The sequence below is a fragment of the Suillus clintonianus genome (assembly GCF_016758775.1).
Source record: "Suillus clintonianus strain FC179 chromosome Unknown DEU56scaffold_16, whole genome shotgun sequence".
Lineage (NCBI taxonomy): Eukaryota > Fungi > Basidiomycota > Agaricomycetes > Boletales > Suillaceae > Suillus > Suillus clintonianus.
Window position 1 is genome coordinate 480,766 of NW_024539240.1, and position 18,009 is coordinate 498,774.

General features: G+C 48.9%; 5 protein-coding genes across 5 annotated transcripts; 4 read left to right on the forward strand and 1 right to left on the reverse strand.

The window, feature by feature from the left end:
- Positions 1 to 518: 518 nt before the first annotated feature.
- DEU56DRAFT_171976 (cytosine-purine permease) lies at positions 519 to 3,195 on the reverse strand. The gene is made up of 12 exons (XM_041344895.1): positions 2,628 to 3,195; positions 2,476 to 2,565; positions 2,324 to 2,407; positions 2,249 to 2,272; positions 2,137 to 2,196; positions 1,922 to 2,078; positions 1,844 to 1,875; positions 1,574 to 1,786; positions 1,480 to 1,525; positions 1,153 to 1,430; positions 1,036 to 1,097; positions 519 to 980 (listed from the first exon to the last, which is right to left on the reverse strand). Exons 1-12 carry the CDS (start codon positions 2,798 to 2,800, stop codon positions 622 to 624), a joined length of 1,578 nt encoding a protein of 525 aa, XP_041211437.1. The 5' UTR covers positions 2,801 to 3,195; the 3' UTR covers positions 519 to 621.
- Positions 3,196 to 3,947: 752 nt separating this feature from the next.
- DEU56DRAFT_853453 (uncharacterized protein) lies at positions 3,948 to 5,384 on the forward strand (the record flags this gene model as incomplete). The annotated part of the gene is made up of 6 exons (XM_041355223.1): positions 3,948 to 4,036; positions 4,088 to 4,259; positions 4,312 to 4,909; positions 4,965 to 4,997; positions 5,048 to 5,104; positions 5,160 to 5,384. Coding segments are annotated over exons 2-6 (1,074 nt in total), but the record flags the coding sequence as incomplete, so codon positions are not given.
- A 461-nt stretch (positions 5,385 to 5,845) lies between these two features.
- DEU56DRAFT_172050 (uncharacterized protein) lies at positions 5,846 to 7,551 on the forward strand. Its single transcript, XM_041344896.1, has one exon. It carries the CDS (start codon positions 6,070 to 6,072, stop codon positions 7,333 to 7,335), a length of 1,266 nt encoding a protein of 421 aa, XP_041211439.1. The 5' UTR covers positions 5,846 to 6,069; the 3' UTR covers positions 7,336 to 7,551.
- A 1,613-nt stretch (positions 7,552 to 9,164) lies between these two features.
- DEU56DRAFT_787741 (uncharacterized protein) lies at positions 9,165 to 10,222 on the forward strand. The gene is made up of 3 exons (XM_041352428.1): positions 9,165 to 9,344; positions 9,402 to 9,855; positions 9,911 to 10,222. Exons 1-3 carry the CDS (start codon positions 9,256 to 9,258, stop codon positions 10,214 to 10,216), a joined length of 849 nt encoding a protein of 282 aa, XP_041211440.1. The 5' UTR covers positions 9,165 to 9,255; the 3' UTR covers positions 10,217 to 10,222.
- A 1,787-nt stretch (positions 10,223 to 12,009) lies between these two features.
- DEU56DRAFT_971534 (uncharacterized protein) lies at positions 12,010 to 17,593 on the forward strand (the record flags this gene model as incomplete). Its single annotated transcript, XM_041359458.1, has 19 exons — positions 12,010 to 12,159; positions 12,219 to 12,353; positions 12,442 to 12,642; positions 12,694 to 13,372; positions 13,429 to 13,765; positions 13,829 to 14,072; positions 14,129 to 14,238; positions 14,292 to 14,482; positions 14,534 to 14,568; positions 14,622 to 14,672; positions 14,728 to 15,315; positions 15,383 to 15,481; positions 15,539 to 15,817; positions 15,875 to 15,943; positions 15,999 to 16,446; positions 16,499 to 16,590; positions 16,640 to 16,749; positions 16,810 to 17,211; positions 17,266 to 17,593. 19 exons carry the CDS (start codon positions 12,010 to 12,012, stop codon positions 17,459 to 17,461), a joined length of 4,416 nt encoding a protein of 1,471 aa, XP_041211441.1. The 3' UTR covers positions 17,462 to 17,593.
- Between the last annotated feature and the right edge of the window lie 416 nt (positions 17,594 to 18,009).

Below are 18,009 nucleotides of genomic sequence, written 5' to 3' on the forward strand. Positions count from 1 at the left end.
CGTAGCAGTTCGTGTAGTACCGTAAGGCCAGAGGAAGTTCCTAAAAATAACGTAGCGGCGCTTGTGCGCCAGAGATCTCCGGCTCCAATTGGTCACGGTTGCTACCAAGACCCAGGCGGCATCGACTCATCAGTGATCACTGCGTAGTTTTGACGAGTCATTGTTTTCATCGGGTATCTTTGACGAGACTCGAGGCATACATACTAAGTATAGAAATGTTCTATCAAGCTTGGGTAGGCTTAGTAGGTAGGAGCATATAATATCGGCTCGACCTCCGGCCAGCCCTTGACCGTGTTGAAAAGTACTTGATATTTTATCCTTTCACTTCAATGTTGCAGACTACACTAACCTTACGAAAACGATCCAATCGAAGTGAGGGTCGAACTTTGTCAATACGATATAGTGATTGGCAATAACATTCGAAATTAGAGAGTAGACGTTGTTTGCAACAATGACCCCTTCTTGAACCGCTAGTGTAGGGTAGGAGTTGGGAGCTCAGCCACCATCAGGGTAGTGTGAACGAAGATGACCCTCTTTATCTTCATCATGAACTGTACTTCAAACAATTAAACATAAGCGTACAGATGCTGGGGATTTGGATCAACAAAACCTTCCCCCTCACTACTGTGAGAGTCCGGGATACGCATCTGATTTACTCATCTTCTTCTTATACCACGTTTTCTCGAAACCCCTCGCCAACGCGTACACGATAGCCCCAACCACAAACCCCACGTACACCCCAACGTCTCCACTCCCATGCCTCGCCACTGGTCCTACATACCAAGCCTGTGACATAAATGGAACAAGAGCTCCACAGGCGCACACAAAAGCCACGACCGCCGGGATCCCGCTAGGCAAAAGAGTATACGAAGCCCAAGTCGTGATGGGATATTGATCCTCAGAAAACGAGGCTCGCCGGAATAACACATGTTCCGTGAGGATAATCGCAGAAAAGACCGATGACCAGTATCCGATGATGTCTGAGGGTTAAACATATCAGTGATAGTCACGAATACAGATATTTCGGATTCGTACTGAGGATGTCAACAAAAGTGGTATAAAACCTTTTGGCACCGACAATGGCCACCGGTATCAGACTTGAACACAGATTATGAACATCACTAAGAGTTTATGACGGTTGAAGATACTTACATTCCTTCTGAGATGAGGATATATACCCATCTAGGCACCGCAGCAAACCACGGAGCGACAGCCATGAAACTGGTGCTGAAAGTATACATCGTCGGTGCGCAGGCGCTGGGTATGCTGAGAGCGACCAAAGCGGTCAGAAGTTTCCCAAATGCGCCGGTAGGTAGAAGCACGCTGTATAACAAGCCACCGACGGAAGAGCTGTTGTTAAATCCTGCATTCCAAGCAGGCACGTTAGGAGCTGCGGCTGCGAACGCAGCACCGATGGTGTGGGCGGTCACCTTTTCAAAAATGTTACGATGGCGCTGATAACAGTACATGAGGACTTACACTGGCGGTGAAAAACGCAAGATACGTGTAGAGAAAAATTCTTGCACTAAAAAGGATGTCAAGGAGAGCCCAGGCATGGTCCAAGGAAGCTCACGAGGAAGCAGCAGGGCTGTGGTATACGCCATAGTCAGGGGTCATGGGACACCAGCTGAGAATGCTAGATGCGAGAATAGACGCAAAAGAGATAACCTCAGCGACAGTTGCTGGAGAGACCGGAGCTGATTGGTTGCTGCGTAGTTGTGGATAGCCGACAGCCAGCATGGTGATAAACGTAATCACATTTGGGATCCAGGCGACACTTTCGTACCTATGAATCAAAATTCGATCAGGATTCTATGGACAGTACGTTGGAGAGTGATCCCACCAATGGATGATGCGGTATCCACAGAAAGTGACCTTTGAAACGTGTCATTTTGATGCAACACCAATAAATTTGACGTACCACAAGAGATATGATACCAATGATGACAATACCAAGAGTATCATCAAGGCGAGAAGACAGGCTTGCTAACGTTTGTCCACCAACGATGCAGTTTAGGATAAGGAAGCCTTGCATGGAGAAGACATTCAAGACCGTCGGTATGATAGCACCGAAATACCTTGATATTCGTCAGCGAATGATATTAGCAATCGAAAAAACAAGTAAACGTGACCCACCCCCACGAGAACCTTGCTTGTACCATAGCTCGCGTGCCAAGCTTTGGGCCGAAAACAGCACTGTACATCATGAAGTCCTCACAAACGTCCAGATAATAATGATAAAGCTCACAAGAACGCGGGCAATAAGCAGACCCTAGCTACCGTTCACTGCAAATCGATATTTGTATGAACTATTTGCACTTACACCAGGTCAACAATGACAATGATAGTTATAGAGTCATTAACTCCCAGAGCAAAAAATGCAGGTCCCACAGTGCCGGTGCTGAATCTGCGAGAGTCAAGTGGTTCGATCATTCAGCGGAAAGCAAGTGAATCGAGACAGAACTTGAGACGCACGTCAAGATGTTCATATTGGCAGAAAACCAAACGAAAAACATTTGGTACCATCGAGTCTCGAGACGTTCCTCTGCTGGTACTGGTGCGATGCTGATCCAAGTACCAGGTAGAAATGCTTCAGACAGACATCACAGCAACACCATCTCACTCACCCATGAGTTTCAATTCCATACCGAGAAAGCAAATTCGTAGTACGTCTGAGGAATCCCGTATGATAACGATTGTCCTCCAGATCATTCCTCGCAGGCTTATCAGAGGCCAAATCTGGCGTCACAGAACTGGAGTGGGACTCTGCCTGCTTCCGCTCCACCGACTCGAACTGCATTGCGTAAGGAACGATTGACCTGAAAAGTTTCCGCTTGGATGTCCACGTCGTGAGAGTGGCAGTTGAGTGCTAGCTGGTGTTTTGAAGCGAATTTAGTCTCTAAATAGGATCAACAACTTATCGCGATTCATGCACATGATCCGAAGTCTAGGCGCCTCTGTATAGCAGAGCGGTCATGACTCGATGCTCCGTGATGGTCGCCATCATGCCGTCGGATCAAAGCTTGCAAGGTAAGTAACCTAACATCGATTCAAGAACCATCAGACAAGAACGAACGGCTCGTAGCCCAGAACCGCAGCAAGCAAATGATAGCGTGCAAGTTTACTTTCACGATGAACTTCCGTGTACATGTGGCACATGATCAACTTGATGGAGAACAAACTATTAATATTAATTGACTAAGCTACTCCCCGACTCTCCAGTGCGGGTTCCAAACTAGTAAGTTCAGCTATATGTGATCAGCGTCTCTTTAAGCGAACAACTCTGCAATGCATTCATGGCTCAAGCTCATTGCCGCCCAAGTCGCTTGTTGCGTACCACCACTCTTCCCTGCCCACTCACCTCACACTCTTCCCAAATCTCACTGGATTTACGTTGGATTCAGTATAATTCCATTTCGTCATGTCAAAAGCATCAGGTGGCACCGACCACACCGAGAATCAGTGCGCTCACCACGATGAAAAGCCTCACCCGGACAATGACACCGTAGGACCCCCAAACGAGTAAGTTGCGGCTTCATGGTCTGCTGCCCACCTAACAGCAAGACAGGGATGAAATCAATGGTGAACCTTCGGTGGTGCTGCCTTCAGGGGTGTAAGCGTTTCTGCCTTAATGTGTCGGTGTTCCTCACCAGAACTGCAGCTCGAACACCGAGCATTACCAAGCATCAGAACTTCGCGTAGAGGAAAGTACCCACAACTTGAATATTGCACCAGATGATGATTTAGCTCCGTAAGTCCCTATCAATATCATATCGATGTCAAACAAGCTCATATGTTGTATCAGCGAGGGGGAGAAGGTCGTGGTGGAGAAGGATGCTGGGAAGAAGGACGCGGAGAAGGAGAAGGACGATGAGAAGGACGATGAGAAAAAGAAGAAGGCTGCAGAGAAGAAGGCCGCAGAGGAGGAGGAGAAGGAGGACGCGGAGAAGAAGGCCGCAGAGAAGAAGGATGCGGAGAAGAAGGATGCGGAGAAGAAGGATGCGGAGAAGAAGGACCAATCAACTCTGAGCGAATTGTGAGCGAAAATTCAGCCGAGCGATCGTAGCTGACAACATCCTACACGCAGAGCAAGTCTCATGACACAAGTATTGGATGTTCTCCAGAAATCCACCATTGCGTCAAAGAGCGACGAGGACCCTCGTTCTCGTTTCTGGGGGGTGTACAAAAGAGTCGCGGAGGAGCACGATGGCGAGTTCCTTGACCTCTATACCAGCGACATGGACATTGTCTTGGTCTTCGTGCGTGTCGCATGCTCATCCTCAATTCGCCATCAGATTGATGTTTGATCAGTCTGGTCTTTTCTCCGCTGTCAGCACGTCTTTTATTGTGGCGATGGAGTCCAATCTCAATCCCAACCCCAGCGACGCTACGAATGCCCTTCTAACACAACTCGTACAAATCGGACTTGGGAACCTCACTGCAGCGGGTTCTGCAGCCGCAGCTCCAGCATCTACGTGGTCGCCGTCGCCGACGACTGTATGGATCCAAATGATCGCACACGCAAGCTTGTCCATGAGCTTGCTCGCTGCTTTCGGAGCCGTGCTGGGAAAGCAGTGGCTCGGGTACTACAAGTCGAATAGATACGGTCGTGGGTCGCAGGAGGAACGAGGATCGCGCAGACAAGACAAGTTCGACGGCCTCATGGCATGGTATTTCATTGCTGTCGTGCAATCCTTTCCGGTCTTACTTCAGATCTCCCTTCTTCTGTTCGGGATTGCCCTCAGCGCCAATTTGTGGACCCAGCAGTCGAGCATCGCCTGGGTCATCATTGCGACAACGGCGTTCGGATTTCTGTTTTATTCGCTGACCGTGATGGCGTGTTTGATATCTCCCTCCTGTCCATTTCAAACGCCGATATCGACGATATTGCGCTTGTTGCGCGTCGACAGTAAGATCATTTTGTGAATTCTGGTGGTCGTTTCCTGTCTGAACCAACATTGCAGGAGTTTTACTCTTAATATTTAAACCAGCCTTCGGTAAGCTATATTTTCTTATGTGTCCACAGGTTTTGACCTTTCCTTGACAGGTGTGCTGCGGCGACTGATTGACACCGTCGGATCGAGATGGAAGCAATTGTTGAGAGGTGATGTTCTTATCTATTGTTACACATGATACCCAGTGCCCATTTCATTCCCCAGACCCTATACGTGCGGTCGGCGCATCTGCATGGCAATCTCTTCAGAAGTTGTTCACCCTTTATAACGGACTGCGTTCTGTGGTTCTGCGCTCCCTGACAAAGGTCGCGGACCCGGAAAGACAATCGCCCGACCAAAACCTGGACATTTTGGCGGAGAATGAACGCACCCTTACTCTCAACCTCCCTGACAAACCCACTGCCGGTCTGGAAGCACCTAGCATCAAGTGGCTGCTCGAGACGTCTACGGATCCTGAAGTATTTCTCGCGGCTGCCAGTCTTGTTCCGCGCGTCGAATGGCCCTTGGATCTTGACGTGTCAGACATGCTGCCTCAGCTGTATGATAATTATACTAGCTGCGTCGATATTCAGAACCAAATCGTACCGTCGTTCAAGGAAAAGGCCTCTGCGTGTATAATGGCTTTGAGTCATCTATACTGCGCCCGCGTTCTCCAGGTATCTCCTGAACATGGTGAATTTCTTGGCCGCGGGACAAGGGACTACGATGTGTTTCGTGGCATGAGGGTGGACTCCAGCGTACGCACAGCCGAACACACGGTATTTCACACGACCATGGAACTTTGTCATCCGGAACATGACCATCATCATGGCTGGGACCGATTGAGTCAGGTCAATTGGTTGGCGGATTGTGACATCTCTGTCTTGGAGTGGGTGTCACATTCTCTTCCTTACCATTTTGTTACCGGGCGAGTGAATGAACGTGTAGAAGACCTCGCCCAAGAAGTGATATCGAAACTACTAAGCCCTCAGTCCTCTCCGTCGAATCAAATCGTCGCCAATTGCACTCTTCTCGCTTGCGTCATGATCGGGGTTCAATTCGACAAGAAGGATATAGTTCGGATTGATAAAAGGTGCCATTGACTTTTTTGGTAGTTTTTCTGCCATCATTAACAATGAAATTGTGTAGTTCTGCTCTGCCTCAACTCGCGCAGTCCCTTTTGACGCAGTTCCAAAAGGTTCTCTGGGCATGTGATGGAGGCGATGTCGACAAAGATACCACAGGAGTCGCACGCCGGGCATGGAAACTCCTCGACGTTATCTGTCCCATTCTCGAGCCTGCTCAACGCCACTATGTTGCTTCATCCCACACGATGCAGAACCTGGACATGTGCAGCAAGATTTATTCACAAGCGAAGTCATCCAAACAATTTTATCCCTGGAAGTTCTTAAGAAATCTGCGAAATGCGCTGCACTTCACATTCGCTGCTGCGGGCATATCCCGAGACCCTGGCAGATTGTGGTATACCCGGGTTTGGCGGGGTGATTCCCCCTCGCCAGAAAACTTGGACTGGCTGGTGGACTGCCTCGACTACATTCATTCCCACGACCACGAGACGACATATGACATCCTTTTGCTACTGGGTAACCCAGGAGTCCGCTGCAGCACCGCCAAACAACATAAGTTTATCAAGAGCCTCGTCGCCTGCATGGGCAGTGGCAAGCCTTACAATTTACGTCATGCCGCTCTTCGTGTTGTTCACAATATCCGACAAGAAATGGCATCGATCCATGCGATTAATGATGCAAACGTACGGGACATGGTTTTGACAGAGCTCTCCCCCGCTATTCTGACCGCGGTTTATCCGCGACCAGATTCAACACCTGCAGATCATGGCCCTGACGGCGTTTTCGATTATCACCGTGACGAGTGCTATCTCGAACTGGTTTTTGCCCTCGCGAGGAATTCCAACTGGCACTCCCATTTATTTGGGGATCACCATATAGACCGGTGCATCAGCATGATTAGAGAGGTTCGCTTCATGCCGCATGAATTTTACCTAGCTGGCATCCTCCTCCGAATCGTACCTGAACAGTTGTCGCCCACATCGCTCAATTCTATTACAGACCGGCAGTGGTGGGTCATGATGAGCAGTGCATGGAGGCATGCACGCATAATTGACGACATACACTATTTCGAGTTCCTTCCCGACCTTGTGGAAGGCACGAAAAAGTACATGGAGATTGCTTCGAAATCTGATCTCAAAGATCTCATCAGATATGTGGACTATACTCTCACAACACTGGAGGAGCGAGATTCAGAGCAAAGAGAGCAGGGAGAGCAGGGAGAGGGGGTTGCCGTTGCGGTGAAAGAATTTAGGACTGTGGCCAGCGACATGCTTGACAAGATGATCAAAAGTGATGAAGTTATTAGTCCCTGATTATCACGGTGCCTGCATGTTGTGTTAGGGTCCTGCGACCAGAGGAAGGGATGGCGCAATGCGGGTGTGGAAGGGGATCACTATGAAAATCTAAACATTGAAGATCAATTTTGGATCATCAACTACTTCTGGTTATGATTAGTCGTTTGTGTCAGTCATTATCACCCTCACGAACGCTATGTATGTACATCTTGAGTGGCGAGTCAACCCTGTATTACATCCATGCAAATCGGTTTCATGACATCTGGCACTGCTGCCTTGGAAGGTGTAATCTCGAGAATATTGACGATGGAGAGTTTCTCAGGTTTCACAAAGGATAGGAAGGGACCTGTATAGAACACGTTCTTGTTTTAGGCTGGCTCGTGGTCAACACAAATGTCTGACGAGTGCGTATATGGTTACCGATTTTAACCCCAACAACTATAATGTCCATTATGTCTGCCTCGAGACACGCCTCGAGCTATTCGTGCCAGTCCCACAGCCATTTTGCAGATCTGCGCCATGCAGTTCGCAGTTGCCTAGACTGTAGACTGAAGCAACGTCGTGGACCAATCGTGGGCCTATTCTTTGAGGAGTATGTGTCGGTCTTCTGTGAGGACGCGTCAGGCAAAGGTAACCTGAGCTAAGTGGTTGCGAAGTTGAAGCTTGACCCTGTGCTAGTATAGTGTTGCCGGCCTCGTTCAGATTTTCTTCAAAGGGCGCCTGAGGAGATGTTAGTGTGATCCAAGATGAGAGCTTAGGACGAGCGTCGAGGAAATCAGTAGTAAGTGCCGTACTATATCGTAGCACGGATCTCAGAATCGCGCTCGAACTGGACGCCAGTAGATTAGGGATCAAGAGATTGTATTGTATTGGACGATGACGGTGGCGGCATTGACGATTCATCGCAATGCGACGGGAGGACATATAGGGAATACCATGACATAGGGCTGTTGTGGAACTGGACGCACAGGCACTTCAAGTTGTTCCGAACGGATGAAGCACTGCATGACATGTAAGATCATCATGTTGAGTGTTCAAGCTGAGGAATGGAGATAGAAGGTTCGACGGCGTACCAACATCTCCCCTCGCATCCTCAAGGTCTGTAGTATGAGCCTGAGACTTCCAAGCTCGTTGTCACGATGAACTTCCGTGTGGCACATGATCAACTTGAACACGATGGAGAAACAAACTATTGATACGTGCTGACTAAGCTGCTCCCCGACTGCAAAACGAAGACATTGTTTCATTCTGGTAAATTTTGTGATATGCTCAGCATGCGGGCGACTTTCTAGGTGGCGCATTCATGCATTTCCAAATTCGCTGAAAATGAACAGCGGCACCGCTGATGTGCCCAAGTATGTGGAGTCATCCAGTGCTAACTCAAATGAAACCCGCCCGCGAGCTGTCTGGCTGAATCACTCAGATACGGATCATGCTGCACTAGTAACATGAGGTGTGTTTTAGGTCCCCGAGTCCGTCAAAAATCTTTGTTCTGCTGGGTCTGGTAAAGGTGAACCTTGCTTGTATCAGGATATTCACCGCGCTGGACCTCGTACCATGAGGCGGATATGAATATACCTCAATTCTTCCAGAAACATCATAGCAATCCAGTGTTACAACATCTGGTCACGAGAGCAAGTTCCGACACCTAGGGCAAAGCACGTCAAACGGCACATTTATGTACACTGGATTCATCCTCTTGTCTTGACGTCCTAGAACAGAGCCAGTACTTGCTCAATAAAAGGGACCCTCGGTGAATGCAATCACCCATCGTCCACTCTTCTCCCAGCTCGTGAGTGAGATCCAATCCAGGTGATAAACTTACTAACAAGGATATTTGAGTTGAGGTACATCCACTTGTCACACTCACTCGTCTTCAGTTTCAAGTTCGGGTTCAACAACACGATATCGATACCCCTCATCTCACCCTGAGACAATATGACTACCTTTCCCTATGTCATCGTAAACGCATGGGGGCGTTCAGCCTTCGAGGGTAATCCAGCTGTTGTCGTCGCTCTCCCACCAGGCTTTCTTTCCCAACCGGAAACATTGAGCAAAGAAACCATGATAAAAATCAGTCTCACATTCGCGCAGCCCATCTGCGTTTTCCTGTCGCTATCTCCGGACGATTCTACCCTCCTCGACGTTCGGTACTATATCAATTCTTATGCACCACTTATCTGTGGACATGGGATGTTCGCTTCAGCGAAAGCGCTATGTACAAACACCTTGCCATCCCTTGGTCAATGGGGACCCGAAGTAAAGTTCCGCACGAAGGCTGGAGCCATTATTTCTGCGTACATGGTCACAGACAGCGAATCTGATGACGAAATGTACGAGATTGCACTCCCCGCCACTCCAGTGACCACCTTTCTGAACGCAGAGACGACCAGGATTACAAGTATAATCAAGGAGGCCGCCGGCAGGGATGTGCAGGTAGAGTATATCGCCAAAGGCGACGGCAAGATGGGTGACTACTTGATGATTGTTGTCGGTCCAAATGAAAACATAGGCGACATGAAATTAGATAAAGAAGTCCTGGTAAGCATACAATGTCACATACGTTTAGACCCCGTTCTCAAATGTGCATCGCCAGCGCAAAACTTCTTATACCATCAACATCATCACGCACGTTACGCCTGACGCTGATCAAATCTTCGTCTCACGTATGTTTGCGCCTGCAGCAGATCTCCCTGAAGATCCGGTCTGTGGAAGTGCGCACACGTTGCTCGTACCTTACTGGGCGAGTCGGCTCGGGAAGAAGGATCAGGAGGAGATGCATGTTCGTCAGGTGAGCCCGCGTGGAGGAGAGCTGTGGGTGGCTTGGAATCAGGATGAAGGTCTTGTCCGGCTCAAGGGCTACGCGAAGGCTTTTGGAAAGGGTGAATTTACCATTTGAATTTGTACCTGGAATACAAGAACCTACTTCACATCGTGGAAATTTTCGATATTCTGGGTTCCGGTATTCTTTTACAGCAATGCTCCTGTGTCAACATATTCAATAATAGAAGTGTGAGTTCGCAGCGGGTAAACATTCATGATGCGAAGCCCGCACCCCTTCACAATTTTCTCCCGCTCATGCTGTTCAATCTCCAGTAACACATCATCAAACTTTGTTCTACACACGTCAGAGATTTGTCGCAACCGTTGATCATGGTCAGTATGTGCACTGGGTAACCACTTACGATTGTAGACGCTGAATCAAAGTGCGATGTTCCCGGCTCTTAATCGTAGTAAATATAGTATCCACTGATTGAGAACGCAACAATGTTGAGACACCCAGTCCAAGTGCTCAAACCGCACGGCTTTTGTGCTTATAATTGGCATGTTGATGGGAGATTGTACCAGCGCTAGCTCTGTTCGGGGCCAATTAGCGCATGATCGCTGTACCCGCCTTTCATTGGTAGCACGCTCACAATGCATCCACGAGCATAAACGTCGGCAGAAGCTCGCGTGCCAAGAGCAGATCGGCATAGAAAACCGTCGGAATCTTGACTGAACGCGTCTGTCAGATTCGAGTGGCTGTCAAGTAGGTTTCCTCATTATTTGCCACACTATTGACCGCGTGCCATTACCTGGCACAACCTTTAAAAAAATGTCCCCGACGAACGACCTTGAACTTGCTATGGTGCAAATAAACGACCAGTATAACAACACATTGAATCCCATGCTCGAGATGCTGCAACGGGAATGCGTAAATGGACGTCATTGAGGTCGGCGAACCTTACCATGAGCTGCCCCAATCGCCACATTTTTGACTAAACAGAATCCAGAAGGGCTATCTTCTTCGCAATGATGGCCTGGCTTAGACTATGCGGAACATAACATCAGTCTCATAACCTGGTTCGCCCAAGATAGATACGTACTATAAAAGTCAAGTGGTGGCATCTCTCCATGGTAGGCCCGAGGTACCTCGTGAGCAAATAAAGCAGTGCTTTAATCACTTATCTTGGAGGTATATTTTGTGTTGGAGCTTTTGAAGACGAGGTGGGCCTAGGTCAAAGACTCAAAGGGAATGGAGTGCCGACTCCCAGACTCCCAGTGGGTTGAATTCGAATTTCGGACCTAGCTTCTATCTTGAATCGGCTGCTGGTGTGCTCATAGTGCTCGTAACTGTGAAGTCGTCTGAGCTCTTGCATATAAGTACATGTGAACTGCCAGAGAGTCGGACAGGAGACGGTCGCAGTGACTAACAGCATTATTTACCTCTATTTACACATCTTCGTTTTCTTCCTCACACCGTGGCCCCAGTGCGGCTAGCGATTTCTCCAATATCAACGAGTTTCAAGGCAGTCTTAGCACGGGTCAAAGTGTCCCATGCAGAGCTTGATTTTCGGTGCTGGAGTGACGATGACAGGATCAACGATACGTTGCCCTTATTCATTTCCTCAAAGTAGTACTAGTGGATCCCACTACATAATGGGCTACTCTCGGCTACTGGTACTCGCAGCCTCAATAATGTATTCTTACATCTGCAATTGGACCCTTCTCTACTAGGTTTCGATTCCGGGCAGCCATAGTTCAGTCTGACGCACCCCGGGCCGCCGCCGCAAGTTAGGTGGGATGCCAGATTATTATTGGCAGACACTGCTCTCAATCACTAACCCACGGGCTACGGGCAGTGGGACTCCCCACAAGTGTCACAGCGGCATACAACGTGCGCTACACTTCTCTCCACCCACAACATCCTGCATGGCTTCTTGCCATGGGACAATCGCTTTCATATGGTCAACGCTTGCTTTTCTCATTTATTTTGGTGCTGCGTTTGCTACTGACCCAGAACATGCCGTAACCTACTTCGACAATGAACCGGCCCGATTGTTCTTTTTCGATGATGCGACTGTGAGGCATTCATATCTGCCTCATTGTTCACTTTCAATATCATTGATATTAACTTATAGAGTGTGATATACTACGATGCCATCTTCAAAGACATATATGTTTCTGAGGACGAAGGCAAGACCTGGGATCGCGCAGATGATATACCACCTGGCGAGGCTGTAATGTTTATCGAGCACCCATTCAACAATCGCGTGGTGCGTCATAGTTCATACTCTTCTTCCCAGTATATTTCATCCTGCCTCGAACCTGACGTGGCTGTTGATCTAACCGAATTCTCTCTAGGCATTCGTCTTAACAAATTCTCTCACGCATTATCGGACAGACGACCGCGGAAAGACATGGCACATATTCGATGTCCCTGAGCTGGTAGCATACGTCCCAAAACCACTCTCCTTCCACTCAGATCCCCGCAAATGGTATTATATTCTCTTCCAGGCCACCAAATGCGACCAAACTCCTTGGAGAGAACGGTGTCGAGACGTGGTGCGCGCTCATCTTTTTGTTTCTATTACTCGTATCCAAATTTCTATGTAGACATACTACACCAAAGATGGATTTGCAACATCACCACAAGTACTCCTAGATGACGTCTCTCGCTGCCAATTCGCTCACAGCAGCAAAGACTTTAAGCACGACGCCTCCAACGACCTCATCTACTGTGTCGCCTATGACTCTTCTGTAATGTCTGGTGCGCACAGTATCGAAAGCAGTCGTCTCTACTCCAGCACAGATTTCTTTGCCACCAAAAAGAACGAAGACCTTGGCATCGGGAATAACGCCAAGGGTGTCGTCACATTTTCGATTGTGTCCAAGTTCGCCGTAGTTGAGCTGAAGGACTTGATGCCTGGCAGCAATGGTGACATGCTGTTATATGTTACTGTGGACACGAAGGAGTGGGTCAAGGCACAGTTCCCCTCCCAGGTGCACTTACGGGAGAACGCATACACCATCGTCGAATGTACAGTCCACGCCCTAGCAGTAGATGTCGTCGTACACGATATAACCACCGGTACCCTGTTCGTCAGCAACTCCAATGGCACCTACTTTGTGGAGAGCTTGAAGGACACGAACAGGAATATGGCGGGGTACGTTGATTATGAGAACATCTATGACATTGAGGGTATCGGTATCGCCAACGTCGTCGCAAATGCGCAAGAATACGAGAGGAATATTCCAGCCAAGCAGCTACAGTCGGTCATCACATTCAATGACGGTGAGGAACGGTGTTTCCTATGTATTTTCCTTTGAACTGACCTCACATCTTCGCAGGCAGCTCATGGGCTCCTCTTCTCGCTCCTAGCGGTTCCTGCTCGTACGACCCATGCTCCCTGCACCTGCACTCGGTGACAGACATGTACAACTATGGCCTCGTTTTGTCGTCCCCTGCCCCAGGCTTCGTCATGGGCTTGGGTTCTGTCGGAAAGACGCTCGCACCATATGATAACAGCAACACATACATGAGCACTGACGCCGGCCTGACATGGAAGATGGTCCGCGAAGGCACATGTCAATATGGATTCGGCGATTCCGGAAGCGTAATAGTCACGGTCGACGATCAGCGACCTACCGACTCCATCATGTACTCTACGGACATGGGCCATACCTGGTATGCCTTTTCGCCCCATCATTCGCTGCGTGTGCATATATACTGAACTGCCCCGCCCCATAGGAAGTTGTACAACGTTGGCATCCAATTTCGTGCCAAGAGCCTGACAACGGTATCGGATTCGGCATCTCAGAAGTTTCTCCTCCTCGGCCAAGTGATACCACAGCCCCAACAACCTGGTATAAGCCACAACGTTGCCATCTACCTCGACTTTGCTACCCTCGGGCGCCCGAAGTGTGGTCCTGACGACAAGGAGCCATGGTACGCAAGAGCCAATTTTAATTCTGAGTGCATTATGGGCGCCAAGGTCAGCTGCTGATGCAAATCTTGCCATGCGAATCGTCTTGCTGATATACTTCAAAGCTATGGTATACCAGGCGCAAGGCTAATGCAGATTGCTATATGGGGGAGAAGTTCCATGATCCTGAAGTTCGTGACGATAAGTGCCCGTGCAAGGACCATGATTATGAGTGGTCGGTCGTTTCTCGTCTGTCCCTCAATCCTACTCGCTCATATATCGATCTAGTGACTACAACTACGTATGGAGCGATAATATGTGTATTCCTTTGGGTCCAGAGCGCATACCCGGCATCCAGTGCACCACCGGAAAGCCCGACGAGAGGTACATTGGACCATCGGGATATCGTAAGATCCCAGGGAACAAGTGTGAGGGCGGCATTCGCAAGGACGAGCCCGTATCCAAATATTGTTTGGGAGGTAAGTGTTTTAGAAGTGGTGGAGCGTCTGTGCCTGATGCATCATTTGCAGCTTTACCTGTCGAAGGAGAGATTGTTCACCAGATTGTGTGTTCCGTTCTCGCTTTTGTTCTCAGTGTGGATAACTTACGGTATTGTAGCATCCATTCCCCAGTGATATTGTGCAGCGCGAGTATTTCAGAGGCTCGAAGGTGGGCATTGTACGTCATGATATGTAGAGACCTCAGCTCAGCTCTCCCTCCCCAGACCGTCCTTGTCCGTCTTGCTGACTTCTCAATATGGCAATCCAACAATGAAGGCTACACATGGGAACAAAGGTACCCAGAGGAGCGTTTCCTCGCGTTCTACATGCACCCGCACTTCCACCAACGCGCATACCTCATCACCGACACTAACAAGTTCTATGACACGACAAGCACAGGTCTCTACTGGCATATCAATAAAGCGCCTTCGCCTCCCAACACCTTCGGGGCCGCAGTGCTCCACTTCCAGACCAAGTCCTCCTATCTCATCTGGATCGGTGATGTGGATTGCCAGATGGGGTACGAAAATTGTCGCGCGCAAGCGCAGTACACGTCAGACGGTGGGCTGAGTTGGCAGTTGCTGGAGGACTATGTCGTCAACTGTGACTGGGCGCGACACGACCACCTGCTATTCGAATCATCTCAGATCCTGTGCGAGTCGTATGAGAACAAGCAGGGCTCGCAGTTATTTTTTGGGAAAGAGAACGCACTGCAGCTGGTCTCTGTCACAAATTTTTTCATGACGAAAACGAAGCTGTTTGACCATGTCGTGGGGTTCACCAAGCGTTCAGAGTTTTTGATCGTTGCGGAGGTCTGTTTTGGTGGTTCTTTTGTGATGCGTGCTGGTTGATTTAATATTGTTGGTTTTGTGTTTGTAGTACCTCCAGACGAGGGGCACGCTAGACCTCCAGGTCTCACAGGACGGACAAACATTTACTTCTGCGAGCTTCCCTCCTGGCATGCATCCAGATTCGCATGTAGGCGGAATCTCCCTAAGTCTTAAAACGCTGGAATCGCTCAAACATGTTTTCTAGGCGTTCATCATCCTTGAATCGAGCACCACGGCCATATTCCTACACATAACTATGAACGAATGGCCCACACCATGGGGTCATATCCTCAAATCCAACTCAAACGGAACTTACTTTGGAGTGTCCATCGAGAACGTGAACAGGAACAGTGCCGGCTTCGTTGACTTTGAGAAATTTGCGGGGTTGCATGGTATAGCGATGGTAAACGTGGTAGCCAATCCTGCGGAGGCTGCGCTCACGGGGCGTAAGATTCTGCAGACGAGGATTACGCATAATGATGGTATGATTTATTTGCTGAGTATCTTTGTCGCTCGTTGATGGTTGCTTGTTGCGTTAGGCGGCACATGGAAGGCGCTTCTACCCCCTTCAGTGGATTCGTTGGGTCTGAAGTACCCTTGCACATCAGTGGTATATTATGCTTGTCTGTGCATCGCTGTCAGTTGACTGACTTTGTCGTGTTTAGGGTTGTGCGCTCCATGTCCACGGGTATACAGAACGCTCCGATGCCCGCGTAACATACAGCAGCCCATCCGTCGTCGGTGTCGTAATGGCAGTCGGGAATGTAGGTGATTCACTCGCCTCCTACACCGAGAGCAATACCTTCCTGTCCCGGGATGGCGGTTTCACATGGGAAGAAGTGCACAAGGACGCGCATTTGTGGAAGTTTGGCGACTCAGGGTCTGTCGTCGTGGTCGTGAACGACAAAGAGCCGACAGACCACGTCCTGTTTACCACAGACGAAGGGCTCAAATGGCAAGAATTTAAGTTCACGACTGAAAAGATCAGAGTGAGGGATATTATGACGGTGCCAGAGGATTCGAGCCGGAAATTCATGCTCCTGGGTCAGTATCCCGGGACGACTGGCTCGGTAATCGTGCATTTGGACTTTTCGTCTCTCACGCACAAAAGATGTGAGTAGGGTGCTCTTGTGCATCATGATTGATATTGAACCCGTTCTTCTAGGCCTCGTGGATGTGGGAAATCCTGGACACGATGACTTTGAGCTGTGGAGCCCAAGCGAGGAAAGAGATTCTCTTTGCTTGTTCGGACAACAGGTGAGTCCCCTAAATTCGAGATTTGCCTTTTCACTCATATCATGTATAGACGCTGTACCATCGTCGCAAACGAGACGTGAATTGTGTTGTTGGAAACACGCCCAAGGCACTTGACATTGTCGTACAGAACTGCATATGTATGTCGGAGGACTTTGAGTGGTGAGTCATGGGTGGGATACCACCCGTTCAGAGCTAATTTAAATCCGGGAATGAAAAAAGTGAATTCAACTATATCCGTAACAAGGATGGTAAATGTGTTCTAATACCGGGAGCGAGTCCACTTGCGCCCAATGATTCATGTCGCAATCGAGAAGACTATTGGTATGAGCGCACAGCTTATCGCAAGGTCTCCTACTCTACTTGTGAGGGCGGTGACCGCATCGACCAAGGCACGCAACACCTGTGCCCTGACATTCCAAATCCTGACATTCCAAACCCTGACATTCCAAATCCTGACATTCCAAGTCCTGACATTCCCAACTCTGACATTCCCAACCCCGACATTCCCAACCACAATCTTGGCCACAGCGTGATGTTCTGGATGATGGTGATTCTGTTCCCCTTTGTGATCACAGCGCTTGCCGTCGCATGGTGGTACAACAAGAGCAAAATGGCGAGAGGGCGAGTGTCATTTATTGTATATGTGCGCGTTCTATGCTTAATGTTGATGCATAGGTCAATTAGTTTGCCTGAAGACGACGATTTGCCTGGGTCAGGGTCTGGTGTGTTTGCCACGCTGACATCTGTGCCATTGGTCATGCTCGGATTTTTGGGCATCGCCTTTAAATATGCTATGGGCTACCGCGCGAGGCGTAAAGATAGGGGAGTGTCTTCGGACGAAGATTCGCAGGTCTTGCATCTTGCATCTTGAGGATGGTGAATAAGCGGAGCAGCTATCTTGCGTAGGAAGGACAGCTTCGATAGTATAGTGAAAAACAGGCTTGCGTGAGCACCTCACATAGAGCTTCGCATAGGTTGAGCGATATAGCTTCATGGTCAATAAGTTAATGACTCAAATTAGGAGAAGAGACTGTAAATTTCATTGACGTTCTAATTTCATGCACTGATGCGTTTTGCGAGCCGCTTACGGTACAGCCTGTTGGATTCTGGCCCTTGATGAGGGACACTGTTACGTCTGTAAAACGTCACAGGAGGGTTGAGTCGACTTAAGGGAGACTTAGGACTCGGACAGGGAAAGCTGGCCGAACTAAGATGGATATTTGGGGGTGTAAAGGATCAACTACTGTACTTTAGACAAGGGAGCTTGGTTAAGTACTACGGGGAAAATCGGGAAGAAAGGAGTAAGTAAATTTTATGACAGGTGCAATATACGTCTAATATACGTATTGCTATGGACGAGTATCCACGCGTGGATACTCGTCAAGCTTTTGATTTACGAGCGTAACATACACCCTCTAG